The sequence below is a fragment of the Suricata suricatta genome, chromosome 12, assembly GCF_006229205.1.
Source record: "Suricata suricatta isolate VVHF042 chromosome 12, meerkat_22Aug2017_6uvM2_HiC, whole genome shotgun sequence".
NCBI lineage: Eukaryota > Metazoa > Chordata > Mammalia > Carnivora > Herpestidae > Suricata > Suricata suricatta.
Genome location: NC_043711.1, coordinates 102,721,658 through 102,738,825, shown reverse-complemented (window position 1 = coordinate 102,738,825; position 17,168 = coordinate 102,721,658). Strand labels below are relative to the sequence as shown.

Sequence of the window (17,168 nt, the reverse complement as noted above, 5' to 3'; positions counted from 1 at the left end):
TGGGGGTAAAGACCACATGGTGGGGGGATGTGGGGTTAAGACCACATGTTGGGGGGATGGGGGTAAGACCACATGTGGGGGGATGGGGGATCAAGACCACATGTTGGGGGGAGTGGGGGTAAAGACCACATATTCCTTTGGGAAAAGTGAAACACGGGCCCAGGTCGATGAGCCTGGGTGGGCCGGGGCCAGGGGGTTCTCTGAGCAGTAGGGGTCAGCAAGCTGTGTCCAGGCCCAGCGAAATCCAGAGCTGATATCATTGCTCTGGAGTTACAAGGGAGGCAAGGGGTCAACTCCTATGACAAAGAGCGGCCAGCCAGAGGCAGGGCAATGACAGTGCCCACTCACAGCATCGGCCCGCTCTGTCCCCAGGGACAATCTACCAAAGGCCCGGTTCTGTGGACACAGCGCCCCACGCATGGTGGGGCTCCCGCTGGCTGCCCTCACAGATCACACGCCACCCTCACGTCCTCCATGTCCCCAAGGGTGTGACGCCTCAGAAAGTATCTTCACCTCCTGGGACGCGGGCCTCCTTCGGCACCGCCGGCCGGCTCTTCCTCTTTGTCAGGATGCTCCGCTGTCCCTGAGCCCCTGGGGGGAAAGCAAGGGGTTGGAATGAATCGACCTGCACTCCCGTGTGGCTGGATCTTCAGCTGTCACAGTAGGACGTCCCCTTCCCCACCAACGAGCGCGCCAGAGCGTTCCCTGAAGACGCCATCTCGGGCGCGGCTTCTGAAGCTGGAGCACACAGCGGGCAGATTTCTACCAAAGCACCGCGTCTACCACTCCTCAGTCACTCGCCAGACGTCAGGGGGTCCAGAAGAAAAATGCAGTTGGCCCGGGGTTTCCACCAGCGAATCCTGGGTCCCTGACCACTATGGCCAGCACCTGCCTACTGAGTGGAGGCCCACAAAAACGGCCATCCCGGGTCAAACCTGTGATCCACCCGTGTATTCAGGTCCGGACCGATTCACAAACTTCTCTCCAGCACAGAGTTAGGCCTACAGGGTCTCAAACTCAAGGACTCCTAGGGTCCCCAAACTGAGGTGCTGGGTCATGCAGGTGAATGGTCGCAGTACAACTGCGGGCCCCCTCGATTCCAGCCTATACTGGCCAGGAGGGAATGGGAGGCCCCCCTGAGACCAGATGGTCCCATTCACTATTTTTCAAGGAGCTACAAACACCCATTTGGCAAGGGTAGGTAATTCCTCAATTTTTAAATGTTGGCAACTTACTCAGCCAAGTTGCCGTGCAGTCCACACGTGTGTCTGGAGACCAGACACGGCCATGGCCACGTTGTGGGCTCTGTTCCGGAAGGCAGCAAGGGGACAGGATGCGGTACCCACCTGCCCTCCCTGGAGCCAAGGGCGCCCATGGGCCGTGCACAGCCCGTGGGACCACACCAGCCAGGGCGCCCCGCGTGGCAGTCAGCCTCTCCCGGCCCGGTCTCGCCCGGAGCTTCGGACGCGCAGGGGTGAGTGTGGCGGGCACGTCGTACCTGCTGACAGCCAGGGTGCGGGCACAGAACTGCAGGCAGGCGCTGTCCTGGCCCCGCGCACAAGCGCAGCGCAGTGTCCGCGTGGATGGCTGTGGGCTCCGCGGGAACCGCCCTGCCGACCTCCTGGCCCGGAAGCCTCCTCTGTAGTTGGATAATCCATAGGGCACCGTCCGCCTGTAAAGGACAGAGCAGCGTCAGGGTCACGTGGACAAGTGCGGGCGGCCTCCTGACTCGGGGGGCATCCGTGGGGGCGGAGCTGGCCGGGCTGGGGGACTGTGGACAGACCGAGAGAGGTGGAGTCCGGTGACACCTGAGGAACTGGCGTCCCCATGGTCCCCCGTGCTCTGGGTCTTAGCAAACCTCAGCAGGGAACCTTTCACCTGTTTCCCCCAAGCTCCCAGTAAGCGGGCTGGGCAGCGGCAGGTGCTGGGGGAGGAGATGTGGCACTTGAGGTGCACCCCCAGCCCCGGGTCCGCCGAGGGTGGCTCTGGGTTGTCTTCCTGGGCCCACACCCCAGACGCTGACGTTCTGGCTGACACATGCTGGGTGCCTCGGTCCTTGGGCCCGCGCCTGGGCCCTGTCACCCATGCCAGTAAGAGGCCTGCCCGGCTCCCGGCCCGAGGCTGGCCGTACTCTGCCTGCCCAGCACCCAACTTCGCGTCTTCCTAGCCCGTCATCTGCATTAATGGGAATACACAAATGTAATTACGGCCATTACGGCCCCATCCTGGCCTTCAAACACCATTCTCTCTGATACACAAACATCAGAGGGCCTCCTGTGCCCGTAAGTCACAACCAAGGAGGGACTGGGCCTTGGGAAAAGGCTTATTTAGAAGTCTGAAAATGTTAACCAATCTCACTTATGGCTGGAGCTGGAGAGGGCTGTTGGTGTCATTCAGAACAATGAACATTTGTCTTTCCCTACGCCAGTCTACACCCAACCCATCGCTCCCCAGAGAAGAAGGAAGACAGCCAGGCGGCAGTTGTGGGGGAAGAAATGAAAAGCATATGCTTCATTCATTAGCACTATTGAACGGGACCGGGGGACAAATTGCTAATAACCAAGGAAACTTCTGTGGCTGACAGTTGCTTTTCCAACAAGGCTGGCTTTCCACCTTGGTTTCTGGGAGCCCTGCGGAGCCCCACCAACCCTCCTCCTCAAAGGGAGTTCTGACATCCTCTCTGCATTTTCAAAATAAAATCAAATTGGATTTACTTTAATTTGAAACACACATCAACATCATGGAGCGTTTTTGGGGCATCTGGGGCAGAGTGGGGTTTGGGGGCGCCCCCTCGTGACCTGGCGCTTGGAACCAACTTCCAACTTCCCCCTGCTGGGTCGGAGGCCAGAGGAGGGGAGCGTTCCCACCCCATTCCCTTCCTTGTGCTCCGTCCTCTGCGTTGTGGTGGGCTCCTCCCCACTGGGCAGCCGGTGGGCTCCTCCTGCCCTAGATAGCCAGCAGTCTAGGCTCAAAAGAGAAAGCAGGCAGGACCCAGTCCTGATCCAGTCTGAGCCGAACCTTTGCTAATACCCCATTTCTTCTCAGGGACGGGGACGGGGGCAAGAGGGCAGAATGACACAGATACTGTTGTGAAGCAGGATTTGGCTAAAGGTATACTTTTCCAGTAAAAGGGCCACATTAAATCTCAAAGTGTTGACATCAAACCCAGTCCTCATTTCTTGGTGAAAATCACACACAAGGAATAACAACACTGCCATTTTTCCATCAACAGCAAGACCTGCAATTTTGAAATTGCTGTCAGCTGATGGTGCATTTGCGTGTGCAGAGCCACTCAACTTCAGCAAAAACACTCCAAAGTGTTTTAAGTAAGGAAACGAGGCAACGCGGTATTTGTTAATAGTGATGCTGAGCCCTTTCCTAACGGCCAAGTGCAAAGAGATCATATGCAAATGAGCTTTTGCAATTTTCAAAGTATTTACAGAGAGACACAGCCCCCTCCTCTTCCCCACATCCCGGGACTTAGAAATCCCTGCTCCAAGCCCTGGGGGTCCAAGCATGGTCTCCCCTCCCAGCTGGCTGGCTGAGCTCCAGGAGCGGGTGGGGAGGGTGGAGGCTGAGGAAATGGAGGGTTTCAAAGGTGGTCCAGACCCCAGAAGAGTAGGTCTCTAACAAGGCTCCAGTTCCAAATGGAGGCATGGGCTGACAATTTGAAGGTTTGTTTCTTTTTTACTTTTTTAAATGTTTTATTTATTTTTGAGAGAGAGAGAGAGAGAGAGAGAGAGAGAGAGAGAGACAGTGTGAGCAGGGGAGGGTTAGAGAGAGGGAGACATAGAATCTGAAGACAGGCTCCGGGCTCTGAGCTAGCTGTCAGCACAGAGCCTGACGCAAGGCTCTAACTCACGAATCGTGAGATCATGACCTGAGCTGAAGCCGGACACTCAACTGACTGAGCCCCCCAGGTGGCCCTGAAGGTTTGAAATTAATCTGATAAGCTCTTAAATAAGACAGTTCCACCTTCCTACCTGAACAGATATGGCTTCAAAACACCTTGGACGTCCGGGCTTGAAGTTGGGCTCCTGGAGCTGTGTTGGAGCGTGGCCGTCCAAGAAGGTTCACACCTTCTCTTCCATCGCACTCTGTTCCACACCAAGGGGGCCTCATGCGTCCCTTGGCCACACTGTGCACCTGGGGAGACGTGCCTGGAGCCCTGCGCCATCCCTGGGCGTCACTCTGGAAGATACCCACACTGGCCTTGGAAGGGGGATCGGGGACATTTGGGTAAGGGACTCCCGGATCCTGAACACCTGGAACACGGTCTAGAAGGGGCGCACCTTCAGTCCCATAGACTCCTTTGAGTGGAGACACGGCCCACAGGGCCCAGCGAGGGGACCTGAGTGTCCAGATCTAAAGGTGGGTCACCAGCTCCTCACAAGTAGAAGGCTGGTCATCTCCGGGACCTGCCGTGGACCCAGCACAAGGCTGAGCAAATGGCAGGAACTGTGAGATAATCTAGTCTGGTAAGACAGGACCCTCTCCAACCTAAAAGGTTCAATAACCACAAATTCGTTACAAAGCATCTCCAACATGAGCCAGCTCAGCCAGTTGGGCGTCCGACTTCGGCTCAGGTCATGATCTCACTGCTCATGAGCTCAAGCCCCGAGTCAGGCTCTGAGCTGTCACCACAACTTTGGGTTCTATGTCTGTCCTCTGTCCTCTGTCTCTCTGCCCCTCTCCTGCTCACGCACTCTCTCTCTCTCTCTCTCTCTCTCTCTCTCTCTCTCTCTCAAATAAAGAATCTCCAACATTTGTCAAGCATTGTATCTACACACACACACAATACGTATATTAGATATGTACTATATATATAGACATATATACCTAGACACACATATGTACACACACACATATATCCCTAGGATTATTTTAAGTGTGATGGGGACATAGGAAGTCTGCAGCAGTTCACACACTCCGGGGCTGTGAAACCAGGTCAAGGACACATTATAAGCTAATATGTACGATGTGTGCCAGGTACCAGAGCACAGGGAAAGGTGAGCTGGCAACTCTATTATTGTGTTGTTAAGCACGTACATGACGGTCACTCCACCCTCTTGACAGTTTCCTGATGTACAAAAGGGCTGCTGGCCAGGCTGAATGACACACCGCACTGCAAAGTGAAATCGTCGGCAAAAAGCTAGCAGTAAATTAACGACAGCTCTCATTGCTGCTCATCTGGTCTTGGGAATTCAAGTGAGTTGTTACCAGGCAGAAAATATCCCACCTGCCCGGGCTGCATTTGAGATGTGTGAGCAAGCAATAAGGAAGGGCGTGTAAGGGGCCAGCGCGCCATGAGATGCGGTGACGCTGTCCTCCCCGTGCTTCCTTCCCGCTGCTCCGTCATGCGCCATGGCCCGTCCAACAAGCGCTTGAGTTTCATCTGTCTTGGTGCCCATTCTCATTTCTTAATGTTTCTTGAACATGAATCAGAAGCACCTAACAGTGGACCAGTGAAGATGAAGTCCGATTGGCCCCGAACCCGTGCAGCTCACTCCCCGGCCGGCTGGGTTAGCCACCGTGGAACAGTAGGGGTTGCTGCCTGCGCTTCTCTGTAAAAAGTAGGCAGCCTTCCACCTGCTCGTGGTTCCGTTACAACACAGAGCTCCGCACCAAAGGGAAGCAGACGAGATCAATCCACATGCTCTTAGACAAAACACCTACACCTGAGGAGTCTCGCGTGGTATGTGTCTGTGAAATAAATTGGGCCGCGAGCTATGCACGTTCATTATAGATCAGCGACGGCGGTGCCAGTCTCATTTATCACCATGTTCCTTATTTCCCACTTTTTCCCAAATGTCATCTATAAATGTTATTAAATATTAAACCTCCCAACCCTCATGCCCATCCTTCATCTGCATAGCACACGGAGAGCACTTGATTTTTCTCTGCAAGGAGTTTTCAAAATAAGGAAAATTGACTTTTTTTTTAAGATTTTGTTTTTAAGTTCAGTGTTGCCATCTCATAAATTGATTTGCTAACTCCACTTTTCTGATCAGGAAACTGGCTTCTATAACTGAACTTTAATTTTTTTAATGTTTTATTATTTATTTTTTGAGATGGAGAGACAGAGCATGAGTAGGGGAGGAGCAGAGAGAGGGAGACACAGAATCGGAAGCAGGCTTTAGGCTCTGAGCTATCAGCACAGAGCCTGACATGGGGCTCGAACCCACAACCTACGAGATCATGACCTGAGCCGAAGTCAGATGCTCAACTGACTAAGCCCCCCAGGCGCCCCTATACCTGAGGAGGGATAGAGACATTCCCAGGGGCATCCAGAAGCAGCAAAAAGAGATTCACTGGCCAAATTCTAATCTCTCAGGGAAGTTTATCAAATTGTCACTGAAAACCCAGTTTTCATTCCCCCCTCCCCCACCTCACTGAATAGCATTCAGCGAATAGCAGGCTGGACCAGACTCTGGGTGAACATCAGGAGTAAGACAGACAAGTAGCCCTAGACACACAGCTTAGTCCACCATAGGGGTCAGCAATTTGGCAATTTATGGGTTTCATCCAATCAACAGAGGGTTTTTATTTTGAAACGTTTGAAATTTTACATGAACATCCTGATTTCCACCTTCTCTTGAATGACTGGAGGCCGTATCAACACCAGCCCCAAGCTCCAACATGGCGGCCGTCCTCCCAAGCTGCGCGACAAAGTCAGAGACGGGGCACGAACGCTCTGTTTTGCCCCAGTCCCTGCAAACTCCTTTCCTTCTTCGCTCATCTGTGTTCCCTGCCTGGCCCTGGTGAGCATCTGCGTTTGTCACGCCGCTTTGGGGGCCTGCCGCACGAAGCCGGGCTAGACAGGCCACATGACACAGTGATACCATCAGCACCGGATCCCATTTGTGTAAGTAGAGCTGTTTGAAGCCCACGTTCTGGTCTCTGAAACATACAGATCGTTTTCACTTCCATCGGAATGTCACCTTAAGGAGCTACTTGCTTGGTTCCCATTTTCCTTCTGAAAGGGGAAGCAGAAGCAGCATCACCCTTAGGCCCAGCGAACATACTGTACAGAAGGCATGACCCTGCGGACCCACCCTGCAGCCCACAGGGACAGAAACGACCGTCCCGCTGGCAGAGAGGCCCCCACGGCCATCGGGTACCTCCCGCCGCTCCCCGGGGAAACCACTTCTCAACCCCAGCAGGCCTTCCAACGCCTGCGCCATCTCAGCTCTCATGAACTTCCTTCCACAGAAACCATCACCGACCCCCTCTCCCAAGTTTAGGAACGTCTTCGTGGCCAAGGAAGAAAGTGTGGCCCACCTTCGCTCACTGCCTGGGTCCCCCTAACCTGGGAGAACCGTGAAGAAAGAGCTCTGTTCTGACCAGTAAGACAGGGGGAGCCATTCTCCTCCATGAGCGCCCGGTGCACCTGCTGAGCCCAAAGGTGAGACGGCAGGGGGGACGCAAGCTCAAAGACAGGAGGTCCCCTCTCAAAGGACCTGAAAGCCCAGAATCCTCGCGAGCCTGAGGCCAAGCTTGGTTGCTCTTGTCTTCTGGGATCTAAGTGCCTACCCTTCCTCCGGGAAATCATCCCTCCCTTCTGTGTGAGGTCTCGGCGAGATCGTCCATCAATGTGCCTCACCTGCCCCTGTCTAAGGACCCAGCAGGTGACCCAAACTGGACAAATGGGACCCCATCTCTCCCAAGATGCCCGAGTGGGGCAACACAAGATCAGAAAGCTGCCGTTGGCCAAGGGGCCCCAGCCGCCTGGTGCCTCTGGGTGAGCCCTGGGCCCACAGCCCCGGCGCCCCTCCTGCTTCTGACGCTGCTGCTTCTCAGTCTTTGTCCTTCCAATAAACCTCTTTTACACCACGTCAGTCTAGACTGGGTTTCTGTGGCTGGGGACCACCGACAGCCAGCCGATCCGGAACTCACTTTCTTGCAGCGAAGGGACCATGACCTCTGGGATTTAACAGGAAGACCCAGAGGGTCTCAGCTGCCGGAGGTTTTCTCCATCATGACAAAGCACAAAAGAGTGGGTTCAGCGTCAGGACAAGACCCAGCAAACGAAGCTGGCGGAGTCCTTCCCTCCCAGGCGGGCCCACTGGGGAATGTCTGGTGTGGATGGCGCTGTGCTTCGGGCAGGTGCAGGCAGGCGGGCCACATGCTCTCCTCCGCACCAGGGTGCCAGGCGCCGAGCCCCAGGCTCTCAGCTGACCACCTCAGAGGTGGCCGGCTCCAGCGACCTAGCCCTTGTCCCGCCATCAAACGCTTGTGCACATCGGCCTCGGGCCAGGCCTTGAGCCAGACAACCCGCAGGGGCCCCTCCAGCCTCCAGGAACGAAAACAGGCCAGGAAATAGTGTTCTCCCACGACCTTGTTATACAAGCAAAACTACATTCGCGCTTTCTGGTTCTAAGGGGACTGCACAGATCTGATGCTCACACACAATGTGAAACAGACCAGCAATCTGTCGCTTTGCTTCCGCTGCAGAAAATCCTTGCATCTTAACGTTGGATAAACCCCCAAGGCAGACTCCTCACCGCGCCACCAGCCCATGTGGAGACCCCTCTTCCCGAAGCCTTGCAAACAGCTTTCTGACAGCTGTTAGAAATATCAAAAGTGAGCAATGCACTACGTGCTGGCGGTTGACTATTTTTTAGGACACTCCTCCATCAAAAAAAAAAAAGAAGGTTGAGTTTATCTGGGACTTGGTTGCTTGTCTGGGAATATTACCAGAATAACAGACATTTTCAGAGTCTGCCGACCCCCATCTGTAAAGTAAGACCCAAGAAGGCGGTCGAGTCTGCCTCCCTACTGGCTCCTGCTTGTCCCTCGTGATCAGCAATGAACCGGACCCTTCCAACCGGCATCACTGGTCACTTCTTCCTTGCCCACTTCTGCGCACAGATGGAGCCGCTGGCTAGGCGTGGGCTCAGTGACACCTCAGTGATCTCAGTAAGAGATGCGTATTGAATGAATGAGGGAAGGATGGTGTGAGCTCTAAATGAGCCCTTATTTCAGGGCTACACCCCATCTCCCAAATGTGCCGCCCTCTTGGCTGATTGATTGTTCTACTGTTGCCCTCAGGTGGCCCGTCCTAGAGGGGGTTTTCCTGGAGAGAAGGTGTCCCTGGATTCCTCGGAGTGAAAGATCTATGTCTTGACAAGAACTCCTGCTGGCCACACCAGCGGCGTGATGGAGAAACCAGGCTGCATAGATGGCTGGGGCCCCAGAGGGGACACCAGAGGGCTGCCAGGCGGCCCCAGGCTTCTGGTCCACACGGAAGACTAGCTCACGGAGAGTCCCTCGTCTGGAAATGTCCATCCAGCTCCACGCTGTACCTCGATATTCTCAGACCCCGGCATCGCTCAGTCCCCCAACAGCAGTGGCCGGGTCAGGCCGCACCTCTCACTCCAGCAGTAAAGCCACAGCTAAATCGGGGGTCCCTGTGCCCAGGAGGCTCCACATCAGAGCTTGGATGGAACGCTTGGCCAGACCGTTTACACGCTCTTGTGTCCTGTTACCATCTACACAAGCTGAAAAGTGGCACCAAAGCCACAGACCTCGTCACAGCACCAGGTCCCCGGGACGCAGGTGCACCCTTCCCCAACACGGGCACACACCCACGGAAGGAGATCTGGGGGCCCGAGGGGGCCAGGGAAAGGGGGGCAGAAAACCGCTCTGTGCGTGCAGTGCGCTGGGAGGTTTTCGAGAGTTACAGCTCAAAACAGAAGTTGGGGGACAAAGCCCTCCGCTCCGTGGGGAATGAAGCCACCCACGGGACCCGGCGGACGAGCGCTCTCCCCTCCGTCCGCTGCGGCCCGACCGCGCGCGCCTGGGAGTGAGGCTGGAGTTTCCCTCCCCAGCCCCCGCCCCGTGACCCCAGCGGATTCCAGGTGGAATGTGGGCCATCCCACGTCTGTCTGGCATGGCCTCATTCTAAGTTTATGCAAAGCTGCAGACAGATGTGGCTCAAAATAGTTCCCAGCAGTGGAAACAGTGGAGGTCATATAAGGCGCAGGTCCTTTTTTTAGGGTTGGAGGGCATTTGCAGAGGGATAAAAAAAGGAAGTACAGACGCCATCACCCATCCTTTTCAAGAACCCGCAGTAAGAGAAGACACTCTGGCTAATTCTCAGGAGACTTCACCGCCAGGACGGAAAATCCTGCTGAGCAAAGACCTGCTCACCGGCCTGACGAGAATACAGGCCCCTTTTCCTCCTAATCTAGTTGTTTGTGTCCTTTGTCAGGTCCTTCCATCAGTAATGGATTAGTAACTCCGACCCACCGGCCACCTACCTCAAACTAAGAATACCTGAGTCCCTGTAGAGACACGGGCTTTCCCGCCAATCAAGAACTCACTGTCGGGCTCCGGGCAAGGGAGCGGGGCAGGCGGGTGGGCGCAGGGTCAGGTCCTTCCTGTAAATGTTGATACTTCGTTCATTATGAATTTGTTGCTTTCACTTTTTTTTCAATATTGCAGTAACCCTCATTTATCTTTACTACGGACACTTGGGCACACCTGCAGAGATGTCACCGGCCTCGCCCCATCCTCCACCCTGCAAGAAATCCATGGAAACAGTCCAGGAGAGAGACACACTTCTGCTTTCTCGCTGACTTGCTTCTGACCTTTGGCAGAACCCAGTCACGGGTGGAGCTGTCCCCCCCGCCCCAGCCATGGGCCACTGGCGCCATTGCCACTTTGGCCTCCGTGCCTCTCGGGGACTCCCGAGACAAATCTGTTTCATTCTGCGAATTGTTGGGCGAGGACACAGGGCTCCCCGGCTGCCCGTTCTGGGGTTACTGTTTACCGAGGCCTCTGGCTAGGTCAGGCCTGAGCGGGCGATAAAAGAAGGGAAGGTCTGCGCCTCCCAACCGTGGACAAGCCCTCTGAAAGCTCTGGGTTCCCCAAGGCCCCAAGCTGGGGCAGCTGAAAGAGGCAGACGGGCTCCCCTCCCGCGGTCAGTCCCCTCGAGGGACACTTGCCAGTGGGCAGGAGCGCACACCGAACTCTGTCCGGACAAGCAGCCGGCCCTTGGCATTGAGACGTCTCTCCCTTGCTGTCCCAAGTAGGGACAAGAGTGTGCGCGTCCCATCCCAAGGCACCCTGTTTCCCTGTGACACGTGACACACAGTGAGGGCAGGGCCACCTGCAGGTGTGCGTGGAGGTGCTGTGGGTCCCCAGGGGCCCAGGCCTGGCGCTGAGCAGAGGGCCGGGCGAGGGCCCAGCCCCGCCGCGGGGCCTCCTGAAGGAAAGTGCTGTTTGCTCCCAGCTTCCTCTGTTTTAAATTCTTGCCGGAATAAACCACACCAGAGATGTCAGAGCCTTTCACCTGCCTTCAGACTGAAGGCCAAGTTCCCAGCTGTGAGGTCCCTTTCATCTCGCAGAAAGCCAAACTCTCCCCCCGCCCCCCCCCCCGGGGTCACGCAGGGTCACACCTCTCCTTCCACACTTTCTGGCCGAGAAGCACTGCGTCACTCGCCTTGTGGGGGTCTGCTGCGCTCTGGCCGAGTCCGTCTCTGCTCCTGCACCCCCACCCCCAGCCTACTCACACCCGCCCTGGGGCCCAGAAGGGGGCTCTCGGACCCGGTGACCCCTACAGTGAGGTCGCCTTCCACGCACCGACCTGTCCAACAAACCGAGGTTTTGCCCCAAGGTCCTCAACTTCCAAAGACGTATCTTGCCGTGAAGGCTTCTCAGGGACACGATCCTTGAACTCAAAGCTTGGATCCAAACATTTACCAGATTTCGAAGGAGACAGACATGCTTCGCACAAGGAGAAAGACTCACAAAGTTGAGCAAAATGGCAGCGGCCAGAGCCCCGCGGTCACACTCACGTCCAGTCCGGCCGACAGCATCTTCTCTGATGGGTCCTTCCGAGCGTAAGGCAAACTATTTTCTGTCGACCAGCGGGCAGGTGTTTCCCAGAATCGCTTCTTGGTGGCGCCCCCACCCCCAGGTCCTGGGCAGGGTCGTCCCCGCAGACCACAGGGCCCAGTGTGGACTGCGGTGAGCCCAGGAGAAGGCAGACAGACCCTCTACCAAGACCTCACCAGGAAGCACTGAGCAAATAGGTTCTAAACTGACCGTCCCCATTGGCCTGAAATGGCAGATGCTGGCTGCTGCCCCCGCTCCCCACTAGAGAGGGGAGCCCCAGGCCATGCCTACACAGAACGCCAAGCCCCAAACATTCCAGTGATTTGCCAAGGGGACAGGGAAGCAAGAGAGAGCAAGGAGGGGCAGAAAGGGCGGAACCAAGTCTCACGGAGCCTGGACTAACCTTTGGCCGGAGCGTCCTTATCAGGCTGTTCATCAGCAGCCGGGCACACCTTCACCCCCAGGTCTGTAAACCTTGTGCCAATCAGACCGTCTAGGAGCCCACAGGGGGTTGAAGCTGATGCGGCTCGCTCAGTGCCACCCCTGGAGGCCAGGCGAGACCTGCAGCGGCCGGTCGGAGGAGGTGACCTCAGCGGGACTAGAGCCAAAACTTTGTGCTCACCGGCGCCCTCCGACCACAGCATGGAGTGTGACAGGCAGCCCTGGCCCTGGGGCCTAGAGATTGTGCTGTTACCGTCACGGTCAGGTCTTGGTGACATACTCCTAGATTCATGTCCCACCTCCCCTCTGGGCGGCCTTAGTGGAAAAAAACCCGGGGTGCCAGAAAAGGAAAGATTTCTGCCTCCAAAATGCCTCCTATGGGTGCATGTGTGCATATTTGTACAGACATCTCTACACACACATATGCACACACATACGTGTCCTCTGTCTCTCTGGCAGCCCTCACGCAATCCCTGCTGTGCCCGAGGACACTTCGGGATTTCAAGTCCTCGCGGAGAACGCCCAGGTGTCCACGTGTGTAAGCACACAGACCACTTGCTCACTACTTCTTCCCTTGTTATCTCATTCTTAGCGAACTTTCCACGATCCTGAGATGGGATGTGTTTCTCTCTGATTTGGAGTTTTTGTCCTGTTTTTCTTGGCGATGGTGGGGTTGTTTGGGAGACGGCAAAAGCTCCCTCACACGGCCAAGGACAGTCACAGAAACCACACTGGGCGGTGGATCAGCACCTCCCCGAGCCCAGGAAATGCAGTCGTCCAGGACGCATTTGGTTCCTCTTTGGGGCCACGGCCACAGACTTCCTAGAGGCTAAAGGGAAGTTACAGGCAACACCCCTGAGAACACCCACATTCCCACACGTATCTGCTGGGGTGCGCGGGCCTCGGGGGAGCATCCACGCAGGCTGGAACAAGAAGCCTTGTTCGGGGGAGAAAGCACCACAGACCAATACCGCAGTGCCGGCGAAGACGAGGAAGGCGCACCAGGACGTAACCAAAGCCAAGCAGCGTTACCGAGCGTCTAGCACAGCCCTCGGCAGAGAGGGCTGACCGAGCTCCGGTCTGGAAGAGGCAAGCCTGAAGAGTAGGCGAGACCCTCAGCCCTTCCACACACAAGATCCTTCGTGAACCTGGCCTCTCCAGCCCTCACCGGAGGTCAACTGTCCACAGAAGATGCGGAAAGGGCCTTGGCAGGACCTGGCACATCGCACTGCAGCCGTCAGGTCCCGGACCCGGCGTGAGCGCCCACACTCCCAGAATGCCCGCAAATGTCCTCCCGAGGCAGAGCAGGGCTGTGGGGTCTATCTTCACGCAACAGGACCCCAAATGGTGAAAAATCACCCAAGGTCAAGACTATTGACATAGGCATGAGGATCAAGATCCCTAGAGTTCCCGGGGCAGCTGCGAGACCAGAATGCACATCGCACAGGGGAGAAGAGTCCGCAGACCGGGAGGGCCCGCCCCGGGAGGTGGGGCGGGGAACGGACAGGGCCTGGAAAAGACTCGCCGCTCTCCACTGAACTGAGTCCCTTTGACTCAATTCTGCAGTGTCTTCCTCCATTTCTCCACAGACCCACGTTCCCTGTCCCCAGAGCCCATTTTTCCACATGGCAATCCTGTCCAAGATGTTAATGATCCTGTCTGCCAACCGATAGAGTTTTGGAAGGAAGGAAAGAAAGGAAAGGAGGGAGGCTGGCAAAGGGGGTTGCGGGGGTGGGGGGGGAGGGCGGGAGGAGAAGGAAGGAGAGAGGAAAAGCGTCTGGAAAAAGCTTCCTTCTGAAAACTATTTTGCTTGTCTAACTTCAGAATGCCCATCTGTCTGTTGTCATTTTTGTTATACGCAGAGTTCTCAAACACCATATTAATCCTTCTCTCCTAGGGTTTTAAATGAATCAGGGTCAGGAAAGGGGAAGAGGTCAAACTGCGAGGGAGGAGGCCAGCACATTGGCCGCCCTAAAAAAAAAAAAAAAAAAAAAGTCAAAGGTCCATAGCTTCATACAAGACAAGTCGGAATTATGAGACATGGCGTCCAACAGATCAAGGGCGTCTGCTGAGCCCCTTGGGCGCATTTCAAGCAATCAAGCCTCCAGCCGCTGCCAGGAGCCCAGGGACAAGCAGGGAGTGGACGTGGTCTCCAAACCCTCTCCTTCCCCCCCAACCCTCCCCCGCCCCCCAGGCCCACTGCCCCTAATTCAGTCAGCTTTCCTTTCTCCTATCTGCACAGCTTGGGATCCTGGCTAAGGCAAGATGCAGTCCTGTGTTGACTGCCCCGAGTCCTTGATTCTGGGAAGATACTTTGGTCACGCCACCAGGAGGGCAGGAATCAGAAAACACAAGTGTCAGGGTGACAGCGGCTGTGAGAAGAGGTGAGCCCGATCGGTGTCTGAGAACAGGAGGCGATCCATGGCAGTCGCGTCCGGGACCTCCCCACCCACCGCACACCACTTCCCTCTGGTGGGGCTGTCCGTAGGGGGCCTGAGGGGACACAGCCTGCCGAGCAAATTCGGCCACCTGGGTCAGCTACGTGACTTGGGGGACCTGGGAGAACACGCAAATGTGGGACCTCTGGTTCAAGCAGCGTTGAGAATTTCAAGACGGCATTAAACCGGGCATGGGTCCCTCTGAGCTGGGACCCTAGGAGAGATCAAGGTGGCTCACTGAAGCCACCCCGTCCGCCATTCTGGCATAATGGGGTCATTTTCCAGACCAACCCCGGACACGCTCAGAGATCCCATCACCTGGCCTGAAAGCTATTTGACCCCGCAGGTGTAGCCTCCTCGATGCCTCATTTTGCAGGGGCTCATGAAACACGGAGGTAAGTGAGCCCATGGAAGCTGTCACCGAGCGTGCTCAGAGGTCTGGGGACGCGGGAAGCCATGGGGACATGAATCGGGGTGGCTGCAAATACAGCCACCAAGTTGCCTTCCCCGGTGAAAGGTCCCCATTCACCACCAGCTCCTCAACAAGAACCCCTAGTAGGGCACCAGCAGGAGTCCCCAGGGATCCCAAGAAACATCTGGGGAATGGAACATGGAGATAATCTGGTCCACATCCCAGATTTCAGAGCTCAGGGAAGACAAAGCCCAGAAGGCAGGTGACCAGAGCAAGGTCAAGCCCTCTTTACTGTCTGTAAGGTGATGTCTCTGCAGAAGGAGATCCCCAAACTGAGTAAGTGACTGGGGGGCACTCAAATCCTCCCGAGGCAGAGAGCTGTCTGCCCATGGCCTTGGAAGGTGGACTCCAGACCCTAGGACTGCAGGTGCCACTGCCTTGGTCCTACAGTAAGATCACTAGGGGCTGGACGGGAGACAGGAAGGCCATCTGGGGCAGTAGGTGGCGGTGGATGACGGACCAGTCGGTCCTCCACCCCCAGGAAGAAAGGAGCCTGGTACCCGTGGAATCTCACCCTGCTGGGAAGTTTCCACCAGGCCCGGCCAGGCCCACCCCGGAGAGCACTCTGCTTTCAAGGAATTTGAAACTCCTTGGGGCTTGGCAGGGTCGGGAGGTGGGGGGGGCCCACTTAGCCCCTGGGGGCAGGAGATAACTTTCCTCAATGGAAGAAAGACTTCTCAGGTGTCTAATCCCTCTGGCCGGCTCGCGTCTCTCTGAGGGAAGGCTCCCCCTTCCACCGGATCAGAAACTCTGAGATTGGGTTTCTCCCGGGCCAGGCCCTCTGAGGGATGGAAGACGCACCCCTGACCTGCAGACAGGGCCCCGAGCTGGCGGGAGCCCACCCACCAGCCAGCGCGGCAGGCCGTGCAGGGGGGCTCCGGGCTGAGGCGCTGGTGGGGAGGGTGGGGGCCCCCCAGCCCTCTCGGTCACTCCCCAGCACCCAGGGCGGGCTGACTCACTCGGGAGTGTTGATCCAGATGATGTCCAGGTGGCAATAGTAGACACACTCCTTGTCCTTGTAGGTGAAACACGTGCAGCGCCTTGCTCTGTGGCGCACAGGACCCCCCTCCGACGCCGGTGCCCTGGGCTGTCCTGGCTCCCACTCCGGCCCCGGGGTTCTGGGACTTGGGCTCCGCAAGAGTGTAGTAGCCTCAATGTCCTCGATGTCCCCTTCAGAGCCGGCTGCAGGGAGGGCCCCAGGCACTCCGCTCCTGCCAGCGCCCCCAGGCTGGGGGCGAGGCACCAGTCCTGCAGGAGGGAGATGGAGGGACTCCTGAGTGTGCAGACTCCCCCACACACGGCCCCCCCCATTCCCAAGGACCTGGGGGAGAGGGACGCCAAACTTTCTACACAGGGTGCAAGCCAGCTGCACATTCTATAAAGTCTCCAAGCTCTGCCTCATGTTCTGAAAAGTTTGCAAAAGGCTATGGGCACGGTTTCTGAAAAGTTTTCAAGTTTCGTGCATGACTCCGTGAAAAGCTTGCAAGCTGTTTTCACTTTCTGCAGAGTCTGCAAGGTATTTGCACCCGTTGAAAACTGTGCAATCATTTTGCACAGTGTCTGAATCATTGGCAAGCTTTTAAAAAGTTCCCAACTTCGTTTAAACTTCACCAAGTCCACCGGGGCGGGCCGCGTCTCTGGCTTCCGGGTGGGCCCCAGCCTCCAGAGCCCCCCGGGGGTGGTCGGTGCTCCGACCAACGCCCCCGCCCCCGGCCCGCCCCCAGGCGCCTCCAGGGGTGGCGAGGCCAGGCGAGGGACCGCTCCCCACCACGCACCCTTCCCCGCGCCCCCCCGCCACGGGGTCCTTTTGTGTGCGCTCGCGCCGGCAGGGGCGCTTACCTGCGGCGGAGGTCACCGTGAGCCCGAAGAGGAGCCACAGCCCCGGCTCCATGAACCCTGATCGGGCGCGGGGCACCGGGCCGGGAGCACGGACGCCTGTGGCCGAGAAGGGGCGCTGGGCCCGGCGCGGCGGCCTC

General features: G+C 56.8%; 1 protein-coding gene across 1 annotated transcript in view; it reads right to left on the bottom strand.

The window, feature by feature from the left end:
• The window catches only part of EDN3 (endothelin 3), a 30,319-nt gene extending 13,236 nt beyond the window's left edge, over nucleotides 1–17,083 (bottom strand). The window contains exons 1-4 of the mRNA XM_029917983.1: nucleotides 17,032–17,083; nucleotides 16,152–16,440; nucleotides 1,499–1,672; nucleotides 514–591 (exon numbers count right to left, since the gene is read on the bottom strand). Of these exons, the coding sequence (XP_029773843.1) occupies nucleotides 514–591; nucleotides 1,499–1,672; nucleotides 16,152–16,440; nucleotides 17,032–17,083 (593 nt within the window). The remainder of the gene's footprint in view (nucleotides 1–513; nucleotides 592–1,498; nucleotides 1,673–16,151; nucleotides 16,441–17,031) is intronic.
• Between the last annotated feature and the right edge of the window lie 85 nt (nucleotides 17,084–17,168).